This window comes from Choloepus didactylus, chromosome 1 (genome assembly GCF_015220235.1).
Source record: "Choloepus didactylus isolate mChoDid1 chromosome 1, mChoDid1.pri, whole genome shotgun sequence".
NCBI classification, from domain to species: Eukaryota; Metazoa; Chordata; class Mammalia; order Pilosa; family Megalonychidae; genus Choloepus; species Choloepus didactylus.
In genome coordinates, this window is record NC_051307.1 from 149,138,590 (window position 1) to 149,152,566 (window position 13,977).

Genomic DNA, 13,977 nt, shown 5'->3' on the forward strand with positions numbered 1-13,977 from the left:
CAAACGTTTTAGGAGATCTAAATATGAGAAAAGAAAATATTTTTGAGTCCTTGCCAGAGTAGATAACAATTCTCTTGGTTGAAAGGAGACTGGATATGTAGATGTTGATGAGATCTAGAGAGAGGAACCTTAGGGCAAGAACAGAAAAATGGCAAAGCCACCAGACAGTATTCTGAAACTCAAAAGTCAGAAGAACCACTTGTGTGGTTGCAAGAAAAGAGCCAGGAAGACAACAAGACTTCAGAGAAAAATTGACTGGATGGTGAATCTAGCCGGAGAATATTAAATATCTTGCCAAAGTTTCCAATTACCAGGTGAGGTATGGAATCAGCAGTGATAATTTTGGGGTACTCCAAACTGGCATTAAAAGTTTAGTGAAAGAACAGCGATAGGCACCAGTGCTATGCAGTGGGGAATACTGACATCTCTATGGTGATCTAAATAGACCATTGATTGACAGCCAGATGGAAGGAGTGACTCAACAGATACCAGAGTGAGCCATAATCACTGAGGATCAGATGGACTCTTTCATGAATTGTCAGCAGAACACAAACTCCTTAGATCATGGGATGTCAGAGCCTTTAATGCTCAGTTAGCCCACGGGGAGGTGGCATTAACTTAGTTAATTCAAATTTAGAGTGTATTTTGCTTGGCACTCTGCTTTGTGCCTCTGCTGCCATTCCAAACTGCAGGAGAAATGTCAGCTTTATATCCCAGTGCCCATATAAGTATTCATAGAACTAATTAGCTTCAATGTTCTGAATGGAATGTGTATTGTCATGGCTACTGAAATCTCCCCTTCTTAGACTCTTCCTAATAGCAACTCTGAGAAGCTGTGGATTGTGGGCCAGACAGAGGACAAAGCCTCTTTAAACTCACAGCCCAGGTAGTTTTTGCATATGTAATTTCCAGAAACTAATAATATGTTTCATCTGTTGATCTCCATAACTGACTTCTGCCCTTAGTTTATACCTATAGTCTGATCCATGGCCCGTCTTTACAAATGATGGTAGGTCACTGTAGTCTTCAGGCAAAAGGAGCCATAACTGCCAGTGCCTCATTGCTGCCAGTGTCAGTACTGCTACCTTTAATATAAGAGAAAATCTTGCTGCCTTTTTGGAGATGATGCCCAGAATCCTAAGATCAGGACCCATCTCTCAACTTCCCACTCGGTGTTCAGTATCCAAAGAAAGCAGATATTTGTTCCCCTGTCTAGTGAACAGAGAAACAAACAGTATAGCTGAGTAGGAGCAAAACCTCCAACCCCATTTTACTTCTGATTTATAATTAACAATATGTATAAATTATATCTGACCCTGCATAAGACCCTTCTTTCCTCACCTGAGACACTCTCTATTCTTACTTCTCACCCCCATTTCATAGTTCATCTGAAATGCTATCACTCATTTATGGATACCTGGCATCTCTTTCTATTTATGAATCTATGTGACCAGCACACCATTTCTGGCCTTACATATTTGCTCTGTAAAACTGGGATGAGAGTTGAACTAAGAATGATCTGTAAGTTCCCACACTGAACTATGTTCCTCTAGAGATATTTTGTAAGTATGTGATCTCAAGGACTCAAGTCAGAATTTTCTTCCAGAATTGAGAAACCTGTATATTTGATTGAGGCATGATATGGGATGAATATTCTTTCTAAGCATTCAGGAGAACTTTTTAATTTATGTAATTGTGTGGTTATTACTGTTCTTTGAAGACCAGTGATACAGGAAGCATTCGATTTTGGCAGTGTTAAAAAACAGTGTTTGTATTTTCAATACACTGGCAGCAATAGATTACTTTATCAATCTAGAGATAATCACTAATAGGTCAACCAAAGTTGAGACTCTTTGGGAAAAAAAATAGAAGACCACCAATTTATACCAGCATGATTATTTTCTTTTTCTTTGGTAATATGTGTGTTTAAAAACTAACATAACTATACTTATTAACAAATGGTATAATTGACATATATGAAATTAATTAGAATTATTAAAGTATATATATCATTTTTACATAAAAATATTTGTGTATTAACCAATGCATGCAAGTGTTATATACTTGTTATTAATTCCAAATAATTATCTCCATAAATGTGTTCATTATTTCACACAAAAAAGTTCAGAGTAATGACTTCCAAAAATCCAGTCTTCCATAAAAGCAACAAGAACACTTGCAAAAATTGTTGAAATCAACTTTTTTAGAACTCTGAAAATTAACCAGAGTCACAAAAGTCTGAGGAGCATTTATTCAAGAAAAATGAGAAAAGCTCAGTAGTTTTAAAAATCAATAGCCACATAATTACAGTAGTGGAAAGGTGGTAGACTGAATAATGAACCCTCAAAGAAATCCATGTACTAATCCCCCAAAGCTGGAAATATGCTACCTTAGATGTGGCAAAAGGAACTTTGCAGATGTGATTAATTCAAGGATCTTGAAATGGGGAGATTATCCTAGATTGCCATTGGACACAATGTAATGAGAAGGATCCTTATAAGAGAGAGGCAGGAGGTAAGAGAGGAAAGAAGATGCTGTGCTACTGGCTTTGAAAATGGAGGAAGGGGTCTATAAGCAAAGCATGCAGGTAGCCTTTAGAAGCTGGAAAAGGCAAGGAACCCCATCCCCCCACCCCCAAGACTCTAGAAGGAACTCATTCCTGTTGACCCTTTTTAGACTTCTGACCTCTAAACATGTACGATAATAAATTTGGGTTACGTTAAGCAAACAAGTTCATTACAGAAGCAATAGGACACTATATAGAAATCAGGCGCTACTATAAAAAATACCTAAAAACGTGAAGTAGCTTTTCAACTGAGTAATTGGTGGAGACTGAAAGAATCTTCATGAGCTTAATAGAAAACTTTTAGATTGCCTTCACCAGGCTATTAGTAGCAATATGGATATTAGAGCACTGCTGATGAAGGCTCAGGAGGAAATAGCATGGTATGGGCATGGTAGAGAAAACCTTATTTCATCATAGAGAACATTTAAACCACCAAACAGATTGTTGGTAGAAATATGTATGTTTAAAGTACTGTTGATGAGGCGTCAGAAGGAGATGAGGATGATGTAACTGGAAATTGCAGGAAAGAGGACCCTTGTTATACACAATGTTTATTGCAGAAAGCTTAACCAAATTACAGAATTAATAGAATAAGGTCATATGGGAATATATATATATATGTCAGAAACCTCTTCACAACTTACAGTTAACCATGCTGGTATTAACTGGAACTTCTTTTATTCCCAAGGTACCTTTTTGGTTTTAGTTGAGAGACAGACTATGTAAATAAAATAACAAACATTTAAAAAATAAAGCATGGACGATGTCAACACCATTGACAAAAGAAAAACTAAACTTGAATTTGAAGTTGATGCCTGTCTCTATCATGTTAATATGTTTCTTTAATTTTAGAGTTTAGAGATAGGCTAAATCTGTTCAATTTTCACACTCTAGAACATTATATAATCCAGATTATGGATTTTTATGATCTACAGCCTACGATACAATGGATGCCAGCACTAGAGCCAATACCTAACTGTCCCCCTGGACTGGAATATTTGACTCAGGTATGGTAATGTGTTTCTTAACATATTTGATCCATAGTAATATGAATGTAGATAGTTTTAGGATATAAATTGTGCCATAAGAAAAATTCTGACTATAGAGTAAAATACTATAACACTAATATTAGTATTTTTACATTTTATTGAATTTAAATATTCATTTTCAATTGAGGCAGTAAATGTACATTTTAAATATGCTACATTTGTTATTTAACAAATATATTCCTGGAAAGCCTATTTAAAAATAAATGTATTGGAAATAAACAGAGGTGTGGTAGCAAGATGTGAGAATAACTAACAGTGCTGAATGGCATGTGAATGAGGTGGAAACAGGTAGCTCAGAGTCATATATGTCGCCAGAAGGAAAGTTGGAGGTCAAAAGATGGGAATGTATAAAACTGAATCCTATGGTGGGCAATGTCCATGATCAACTGTACAAATACTAGAAATCACTTCCATGAACCAGAACAAATGTATGACATACAATTAGAAGTTAATAATAGAGGGGCATATACGGAAGAACTATATACCTATTACAAACTATATACTACAGTTAGTAGTATTTCAACATTTTTTCATAAACAGTAACAAATGTACTATATCAATACTACGAGTCAACAATTGAGGGGGGTTGGTTAGGGATAGGGGAGGATTAGAGTTTCCTTTTCTTTTTTTCTTTTTTCATCTTTCACTTTATTTCTTGTCTGGGGTAATGAAAAGTTTCTAAAAATTGAACAAAAATGAAGTGTGATGGATGCACAGCTGTATGAGGGTACCCAGGGGCAAGTGATTGTACACTTTGGATCTTTGGATAATTGTATGGTATCTGAACAATCAATAAAAATGAAAAAAAAAAAAATAAATAAAATAAAATAAATGGAAACTTTTTAAAAGACCAAATTAGATTTTGAAACTAACTTAAAATTGACTTCAGGAATCCACATTTCCTCTAGTACTTAAGTATTAAGCCTGGTATGCAAACATGAAATTCGAACACTGATATTAGGAAAATTTCTCTTGTTCTCTACCAGATTGTATGAATTTTTTTTCTCTTGGAAACCTCATCTTTTGCTCTTAAGGCCTTCCACTGATTTTATGAGATGCACATACATTATCTCTTTTTATTTAAATCAGCTGATTGTAGATGCTAATAACATCTACAAACTACTTTCACAGTAACATCTAAACTACTGTTTGACTAAACAACCAAGCACCATAACCAAAGCAAGTTTACACATAAAATTAACCTCACATTCCACCCCCTTGAAAATTTATAAATATCTCCTTAAATCATACTTAGCCTTCCAATAAAGACAATAACAAACTCATAGTTCCACTAACATGATACAACTATGCTGCATAGAATAGGAAATGTACTCTTTCCTCAAAAGAGGCGGCAAAGCCCTTGGGTGATGTTCACTCTTCTTTTTCTCTTGTAAATTAAAACAATGATGTGAAGTTAAGCCATCTTATATAATAAGAGGAAAAGATATGGGAAAAACCAAAGATATTTGCTTAATATTTATATATACATTGATAACAAAATAAAGATGAAATAGTCAACAATTACAGTCCTCATTTCTGCAACTAATCACATGGTCATAGCTTGCATATTCCTTTTACCCTCAGCAACCGCCTCAGCTGGTCTTTCTTCTTTTCTTGGTGGAATAACCCAAACCTTCATCCCTGAGGGGTCTGACCCCTTGGTAGTCTTGCCTGAAATGGGTTGCTATTGTTTTCCACTACCTTCAATTATAGGGCATGGTAGTACTAGGGGGTGCCTGAAGTGCTCTCCTATATTCAAGATATACCAGGCTTACCTCCATTATATAGCAGCAGTTCAATTTTCCCATGGTAATCAGGATCAGTTATCCACCCAATACAGTAGCTACCTTCTCTTCCTATTGCTTCAGTGGAATGAGAGCCAGAGTGGCCTGGTGAAATTCCAGTTCAAAGGAATCATTGTCGTGTCTCCTGGTAGAAGCATTCCTCTCTTTGGAACTAAGACATCTAGGTCAGCAGAGCATAAGGTCATGAGAACAGGAAGCAAAAATTGTGCTAGCAGATTATTAGGGATAGTAGCGAGTGGTGCTTGTCCCTTTTCCACCCCTTGATTCTAGGCCCATGAATCCATGCTTTGCAAAAACCAGGATTATATATTGGATGCTGGTTTAGAACATATGCAGCTTCCTGAAGAACACTGCTCCAGCCCTTATTGTCACCTAGCTGGTTGTAACTGAGTCTTCAAAAGGCCATTCTAACATTCTGTCAAACCAATTGCTTCAGAATGATGGGGAACATTGTTAAATCAGTGAATTCCATGAGCATGGTCTCACTGCTGTACTTCATTTGCCATGAAGGGAGTTTCTGGATCAGAAGCAATGCTGTGCACAATGCCATGATGGTGGATGATGCATTCTGTAAATTTACTGATGGTGGTTTTGGCAGAACCATTGCATTCAGTGAAAGCAAATCATACGCAGAGTAAGTGTCTGTTTCAGTAAAAGCAAATTGCTGCTCCTTCCTTGATGGATGCTGTCCAAGTTAATCAACCTGACACCAGGAGGTTGGCTGATTACCACTAGTTTTAGTGACATAGCAGGGACTCAGTGTGCTTCTCCTGTTGGAATTTTGAGCACTCAGCAGTGACTATAGCCAGAAAGGCACTGGTTAGTGAAAGTATATATTGCTAAACCCACATATAACCTAATATGCCTGTTCTGGTTTGCTAATGCTGCAGAATGCAAAACACCAGAGATGGATTGGCTTTTATAAAAAGGGGGTTTATTTGGCTACACAGTTACAGTCTTAAGGCCATAAAGTGTCCAAGGTAACACATCATCAGTAATCGGGTACCTTCACTGGAGGATGGCCAATGGCATCCGGAAAACCTCTGTTAGCTGGGAAGGCACGTGGCTGGCGTCTGCTCCAAAGTTCTGGTTTCAAAATGGCTTTCTCCCAGGACGTTCCTCTCTAGCAAGCTTGCTCCTCTTCAAAACGTCACTCACAGCTGCACTGTGTTCCTTCTCTTTGAGTCAGCTCATTTATATGGCTCCACTGATCAAGGCCCACCCTGAATGGGTGGGGCCATGCCTCCATGGGAATATCTCATCAGAGTCATCACCCACAGCTGGGTGGGGCACATTCCAAGCAAATCTAATCAGCACCAAAACGTCTGCCCCACAAGACTATATCAAAGATAATGGCGTTTGGGGGACACAATACATTCAAACTGGCACAATGCCACAATATCCACTCTGTTCCTGAGCCCATTGGGCTATTACAAAAGTAGCTGGGAAAAGAGACTAATTCGATATGCACATAACTGGTCATCCTATCAATTAGATTGTTGAACTCCTCCTCTACTTAGGTAACCCCTTGTGTGAACATTCTAATAAGACACAAATATCTTCCATGTTTTTTACCCATTCAGAGAAACCTATCCACATATCATTCCCCAGGACTCCTTGTCATCAATTTTCCAATCATGTTCCCTCCAAGTCCCTAACCATCCCATCAAATAATTGGCCACAGCCCGTGAATCTGTATATAAATGCACCTCTGACCACTTCTCCTTCCAAGCAAAGTGTACAACTAGGTACACTGCTTGAAGTTCTGTACACTGGGAGGATTTCCTTTCACTACTATCCTTCAAGGATGTCCCAGAAAGGGCTCTAGTTCTGAAGGTGTGCACTTTCAAGTGCTGCTTCCATATCACACAGAACCATCTGTAAATCGGGCCTGAGTTTTCTCTTCCTCACTCAAGTAATTGTAGGAACTTCCCACAAGACCATAGGTGAAGACTGGAAAAGAGATGCCAATGTAAGGAGCAGAGGCCATGGACATTTGGGCCACTATCTTGTGTAACTTGCATGTGCCTTCAGGGATTTCTCAAGACTGATGTTATTTATACCACTTCCACTTAATGGGTGTTTCATTTAATGCTGCTGTGTATAACATACTTTATGGCTTAATGTTCCAAGTCACATGATAATGCTGCCCCATGGTTAAGCATTCAGTCTTTACTAAGGCCCAGTAGCAAGCCAATAGCAATTTCTCAAAAGGAGAGTAGTTTCCTGCAGAGGATGCAGGGCTTTGCTCCAATATCCTGAGTCTGTGCTTTGATCCACCTATATGAGCCTGCCAAGGGCACAAAATGACCTCTGTATCAACCACTGACACTTAAGGCTCATTGGATCTGCTGGATCTTACAGCCCAGTGACAGAGAAGTTGCACTGCATCCTGGACCTGTTACAAAGCCTTCTCTTGTTCTTGGTCCCACTCAAAACTAGCAGCTTCTAGATCACTCAGTAAATGGCCAGAATTATACACCCAAATGAGTAACATGTTGCCTCCAAACTCCAAAGAGGTCCACTAGGTATATGCCTCTTTTGGGTCATAGGGGAAGTCAGATGAAACAATTTATTCTTCAAATCAGGAGAGATATTTTGACATGCTCTACAATACTAGACCACTAGAAATTTCACTGAGGTGGAAGGAAGTTGAGTTTTCTTTGAATGTAATTCACACTGTCTGACACACCTGTATTTTACCAGTAAGCTTAGTGTTGTTGCTATTTTTTGCTCACTAGGTCCAATCAACATAATGTCATCAATGTAATGGGCCACTGTGATGTCTTGTGGAAGGCAATCCTGTTCTCTGTGAACTAGATTATGACATAGGGCTGGAGAATTGATATACTCCTGAGACAGGACAGTTAAGGGGTATTGCTGACCTTACTAGCTGAAATCAAATTGCTTCTGGTTGTCTTTACTAACAGTTATTGAGAAAAAACATTTGCCAAATTAATAGATGCATACCAGATACCAGGGTTGTGCTAATTTGCTGAAGTAATAAAACCACATCTGGAACAGCAGCTGCAATTGGAGTCACCACCATAATTGACTGCCATTATTCAACATCCATCTATTTGTGCACAGGTCAAATAGGCGAGTTGAATGGAGTGTGGTGAGAATCACTACCCCTGCATGCTTCAAGTTCTTGAGGTGGCTGGCACTAATCTCTGAAATTCCTAAATGAATGCAATTGGTTTACTATTTTCCTGGGTAGAGGTAGTTCTAATAGCTTTCAAGTGGTCTTTCCTACCATATTAGTCCTCACTTTCTAGGTCAGGGAAACAATGTGGAGATTCTGCCAGTTGCTGAGTATGTCTTTTCCAAGTATACATTCCAGAACTGGGAAAAATGACCACATGATGCATTCTTGGATCCACTGGACCCACTGTGAGATGGACCTGAGTGAAAACTCTGCTTATCACCTAACCTCCATAAGTCTCTATTCTGACTGGTAGACCACAGTGACATTTTGTATCTTCTGGAATTAGTGTCAGTTCAGAGACATTTTCAGAGATCCAGTCTCCCTTTCCTTCAAGGGGTCTGGGTCTGTTAACTTACTCAGATCAAGGAACTGAGAGACCATGACTCTGTTTTAGTGATTCAAGTTAAACTTCTGTTCACTTGACCTAGAACTCCTCTGCTTATGCAGATCAAATAAGAACTTAGTAAACCTAGATGCATACATCTAGGTCCCTTACAGGAACACCCAGATGATTGTTCCTATAAGGAACACCATGATCAAGTAGACAAGATATAGGTCACTGAATATTCTGATTACTGCTTTAACTCTGCTCTCCAATATCAACCACACCTACCATGTCTTTGACCATTAAGTGCCACCACTTGGCTCCCCAGAATCCAGTTATCCTCATTGCATTTGAGTATCCCAGTTCAGTAGCAACAGTTCCCAGTGTAATTTCTGACCTTCAGAGAAGAGTGAACCATAGAGTGCTTCAAGGATGGTGGGACTACACTCACAGATTTATTTCTCATAGGTATGGTGAATTCATGTCCTCTAAACTATCCTTGGTGGGAGAGTAGGTTTTACATAATAAATCCACTCAAACATTCCAATCTTCTTAAGCTTTTGGATACATTCCCTCTACAGTATATCAAGGCAGTTTTGGCATTTCAACTTCATTTATTGTGGGACTCCTTTAATCCATATTTCAGCCCTGGGAGGTTGGAATTAAATTTACATTGTAATTCAGCCACTTGTAGGTCAAGACCCTGGGTCTGGTTTTGAGAAATTTCAGCTCTGTGACGCTAAGAGATAAGGTCTTTCCAGCATACATGTAAACTTTCAGTCAATTTTGTGGCACTTGGGCTGGAAATTTGAAACCCTGAGCTCCTCTTTTTCTTTCTCTATTTTCTCTAGTGCAGTTAGCAGTCACCAGCCAATCTCCTTATACTCATTAGTTTGACAAAACATGTTCTAAAGTATCAAATACATTGTCACTCAGAATCTTGACTCTTAAGAATTGATTAGAAATATTCAATGGCAAACTTCTGCATATCTCTATTGCCACTTCATGCCATGGACTGTCAATGCCTTCTTTTGCACTGGAAATAGTCATTAGTTCCTTTAAACATAATCAGATTAGGAAACCAATTCCAGAAACCCCAGAACCAGTTCAGAAAAGTCATTCTTAAGATTCTGTTCTTCTAGAACTATCTCAGTACCAAAATCTGTATCAGTCAGGGTTCTTCAGAGAAATAGAACCAATAAGACACATACACCCACACACACATGTGATTTGTTTTAAGGAATTGACTCACATGCATGTGTGGGGGCTGATAAATCTGAAATCCATAGGGCAGAAGAGAAGCTGAAAACTCAGACAGGAGCTCATATTATAGTTGTGAGGCCTTAAGACAAAAACTGTGAGGCCCACCCACATTACTGAGAGCAATCTTTACAGCAGCATCTATACTACTGTTTTACTAAATAACTGGACACCAGAGCCTCCCCACATTGACACATAAACCACTGCCTTCATGCTATCAATTCTGATTTAATTTCCCGTGGTGTTCTTGCTGAATAATTAACTTTGGCAAGTATAATCATTGCCATTTCTTATTTTGCCTTGTAATATTTTAAAGATGAAATATGTTCCTTCTTGAAAAGATTGGTTACATTTCTAATGTTTGACTATTTATTTTACACAAACTATGATATAAATCTAATGAAAAATCTTAAAACTAGGATAAAGACTATACTAAAATATTTTAAAGAAATTTTTCACGACTAGATTTACTTCAAGATAGAAGTTTCTCTCTGAATTTGAAAAATGTTTCTAGTAAAAATATGTAAAGCTCTGTTAGCCAAAATATTGAGCACATTGATAATAGATAAAAAAGATCACTTTATAGATGCATAACATTTTTGTATGTGCCATTTCTTCTGGTAAAAAAAAAACATTAAATTTTAGTTTTAAATTACTGTAATATATGAGATGTGACAGAAAAGATTGGAGGGGTTGAGAATAAATTCACTACTTTAAATATTTGAAATGTAAGTATTAACTTGTATATGTGTTGATATGTGCTTTAAATTTAGCTTGATAACTTCATACCATCATTTATTTTCTACCTTAATAGGTTAATCAGTTACTAGTGTGTCAACATGTTGAACTTCTGGAAGGTATGTACCAAATGCACTGATTTATTTATTCTTGTAGATGTAATTTGTTTTTCTTTAGCTAGATAAACCATTATAAATTAAAGTACTTCTTATGTCTCTGGGAAATTAAGCACTGGCAAAATGAAGAGAATATATAGAAGAATTTTAGGTGGTGAGAAAGTACATTCAGGAGAGTTTTCTCATGGGAAAGGTAAAAGATACTAACTCCAAGTTCACTCCTGAAGATTCTGGTTTGCACTTTGAATCTTACTAAGCAAATTCCCAAAGGGATTTTCCCATCCAGAATTCCGTAGATACAGGTATTCCAGAGAAGCAATGATTCCAGATTCTTCAGGAGTTCTGCTAGTAGAAACAGAATTTGGGTAAGCTTCTGATTCCAAGTCTGAGAAATTAATCTAATATGTGCTTTAGAATGCAATGTTCTATGTCTTCTCAGTTATATTCAACTTAATACAGGTATTTCTTTCATGTAGATGAAGCTCTAATACATGTAAATAAAATTGATATATAGTTAAAATGGTATTATCATTATTGACCTTTTTTATACCGATTAAAAGATCTGACACTAAAATAGGCATTTATTCTTTTATGTAATTCTAATTTAGATACGTAATAAAAGAACATTTTCTTTCTTTCCATATTACACTAAAATATTTTATTTTAGGAAAGATGACTTATTCTAGAAACACCATTGACTGCCTACAATATACAAGGCATACTAGGCATTTTGAGAGAATCAAAGAAAAGTCACACTCAGGCTTGCCCTGAAGCATGAGGGATGAATATACTTAACTAAAATGTACAGTGTGAAGTCATAAAAGTAATAAAAGAGGTAAATACCAGTTATGGTAATTTGAAGAACAGATACAGCCCCTGCTACTTGTAATTTAAGTCACAAAAAATAGAAAAATATTAAGGGAAAATACCTAAACATCCATGAATAATGAATTGGTTCTCTAAACCAGTGGTTCTCAAAGTGTGACAATGCAATAGTATCACCTGGAAACATGTTAGAAATGCTAATTCTCAGGCTCCACCAAAGACCCCACTGAATCAGAAAATCCAGGGATGAGGTTCAATAATCTGTGCTTTATCAAACCCTTCAGATGATTCTGGTGCTGGCTAAAACTTGAGAACTACTGCTCTAAATGATGATACCATCTTATGACTTGACCATGCAGTTATTAAAAAGAAACTCTACAAAATTGTTAATAATGTATCCAAAGTGTTGTTAAGTATAAAAAGCAATTGCAGAATAAGATATATAGTATTTTGTGTGTTTGCATTTAAAATATACATAGTTTTTTCATATGATATTCATATGGGATATCTCTGGAAAGGTGCATATAAAATTGAAGAAGGAAGGGGAATAGGATAGAACTGGAAGGAAGAATTATTTTTAATTTTGAATCCTCTTTTGAATTTTAGAAAATTTTTACCATGCATGTGCAATTCATATTCATAAAGGGAAATTAATTTTAAAAGACAGTAAGAAAATGTTATTTTCATAAGTTTAAAACCATTATTTAGCTCTCAATGTCAAATAAAAATAATTTTATCAAATATGTTGGTAAAATATAAAAGCCAAATTATATTCATATGCCCATTACCATAAAAAATGAGAAAAGTCTGTGATTAACTATTTCAAAGTTTAACATTTAAAAAAAATGTTGTACATATCTTAATAACAGAGCAATACATATTCATCAAACATTTGAAAAATTTAGAAAGGTGGTAGTAAAAATCAACCATGCGCAACTACTGACACATTTTTTCTAGTCTTTTAAAAATTATTCATATTTTTTAAAAATCTGCTTTTGATCATTTACACATAACTTTATACTTATTCATTTAATGTTGTTTCTGTTACTTTTGTTTTATCTTAAAAACAGCATTTATCTTAAAAACAACATTTTAAGTCTTATCAGAGGCATGTACAAGTCTTCCATCAGTATTACTAATAATTCAATGCATTGCTTCATTCTCAATGAAAATTCTAAAAATTCTCAAGAGGGTATACTACATATTGCCTCTTATTGATGGGGATTTACTTTGTTTCCTTTTTAAAAAAATTTCAAAAGGTGCATTAATGAATATTTTGGTGCATAAAGCTTTTTTAATTTTTAGTATTTCATTTGTAGGATCACAGGTATAAAATTATTTTAACAAAAAATAATATTTCCATTTGCTTAAAAAAGAGATGAATTTTATTATTATGTTATCTGGACAATATATGAGAGGGTTTCTCTCCCAATTTAGCAAAAGTAAATTATTCTTTCTTGATGTGGAGAACTATTATATTCTTTTTTATATTCTGTAGGCAGAAAAATATGAAAAGAAATACAATTTAAAATAACTCAAAACTTAACAGTAACAGATAAATTTGTCTGAAATTTTAAAATGTTACAAAAAAGCCACATATAGAATTTTAGCACTAATATGAACCAGAGAATAGCTATATGGGGAAACTAAATACCAGTGAAAAATGGTAGTTTGCTACCCAATATAAGTTGCATGTCTGAAGGTGCTTTGCTATACAATTTGTACAAGTCTTCCATCAGTATTACTAATAATTCAATGCATTGCTTCATTCTTTAGTGCTCACTTGTCTTGAAACTAGTAACAAATATGAAATCATGAACAATCAAGGACAGAGAATTTATTTTGCAGAAGAGAAAAGTCATTGGTTTCTCCGACAATTTTGTGGACCTTGGAGACCTTTCACTATGACAATTTATGATAATATTGGCCGAGATGTAATTGCTCTGCATAGATCTCTAAGATGTAGCTGTTGCTGGAGTAACTGCTGCTTACAAAAGGTCAGTGATGTTACTTATATCATGTGATTTAGAAAGTATTTGAGTTCCTTCAAGAAAACCTCAGCACTGTTAAAATTGAAACATTGAG

The 13,977-nt window shown here is 36.1% G+C and overlaps 1 protein-coding gene across 1 annotated transcript in view; it reads left to right on the top strand.

The window, feature by feature from the left end:
• The first annotated feature begins 9,242 nt into the window (after positions 1 to 9,242).
• Positions 9,243 to 13,977, top strand: part of LOC119526102 (phospholipid scramblase 1-like) — a 35,752-nt gene continuing 31,017 nt past the window's right edge. The window contains exons 1-3 of the mRNA XM_037824967.1: positions 9,243 to 9,338; positions 11,028 to 11,070; positions 13,669 to 13,889. Of these exons, the coding sequence (XP_037680895.1) occupies positions 9,243 to 9,338; positions 11,028 to 11,070; positions 13,669 to 13,889 (360 nt within the window). The remainder of the gene's footprint in view (positions 9,339 to 11,027; positions 11,071 to 13,668; positions 13,890 to 13,977) is intronic.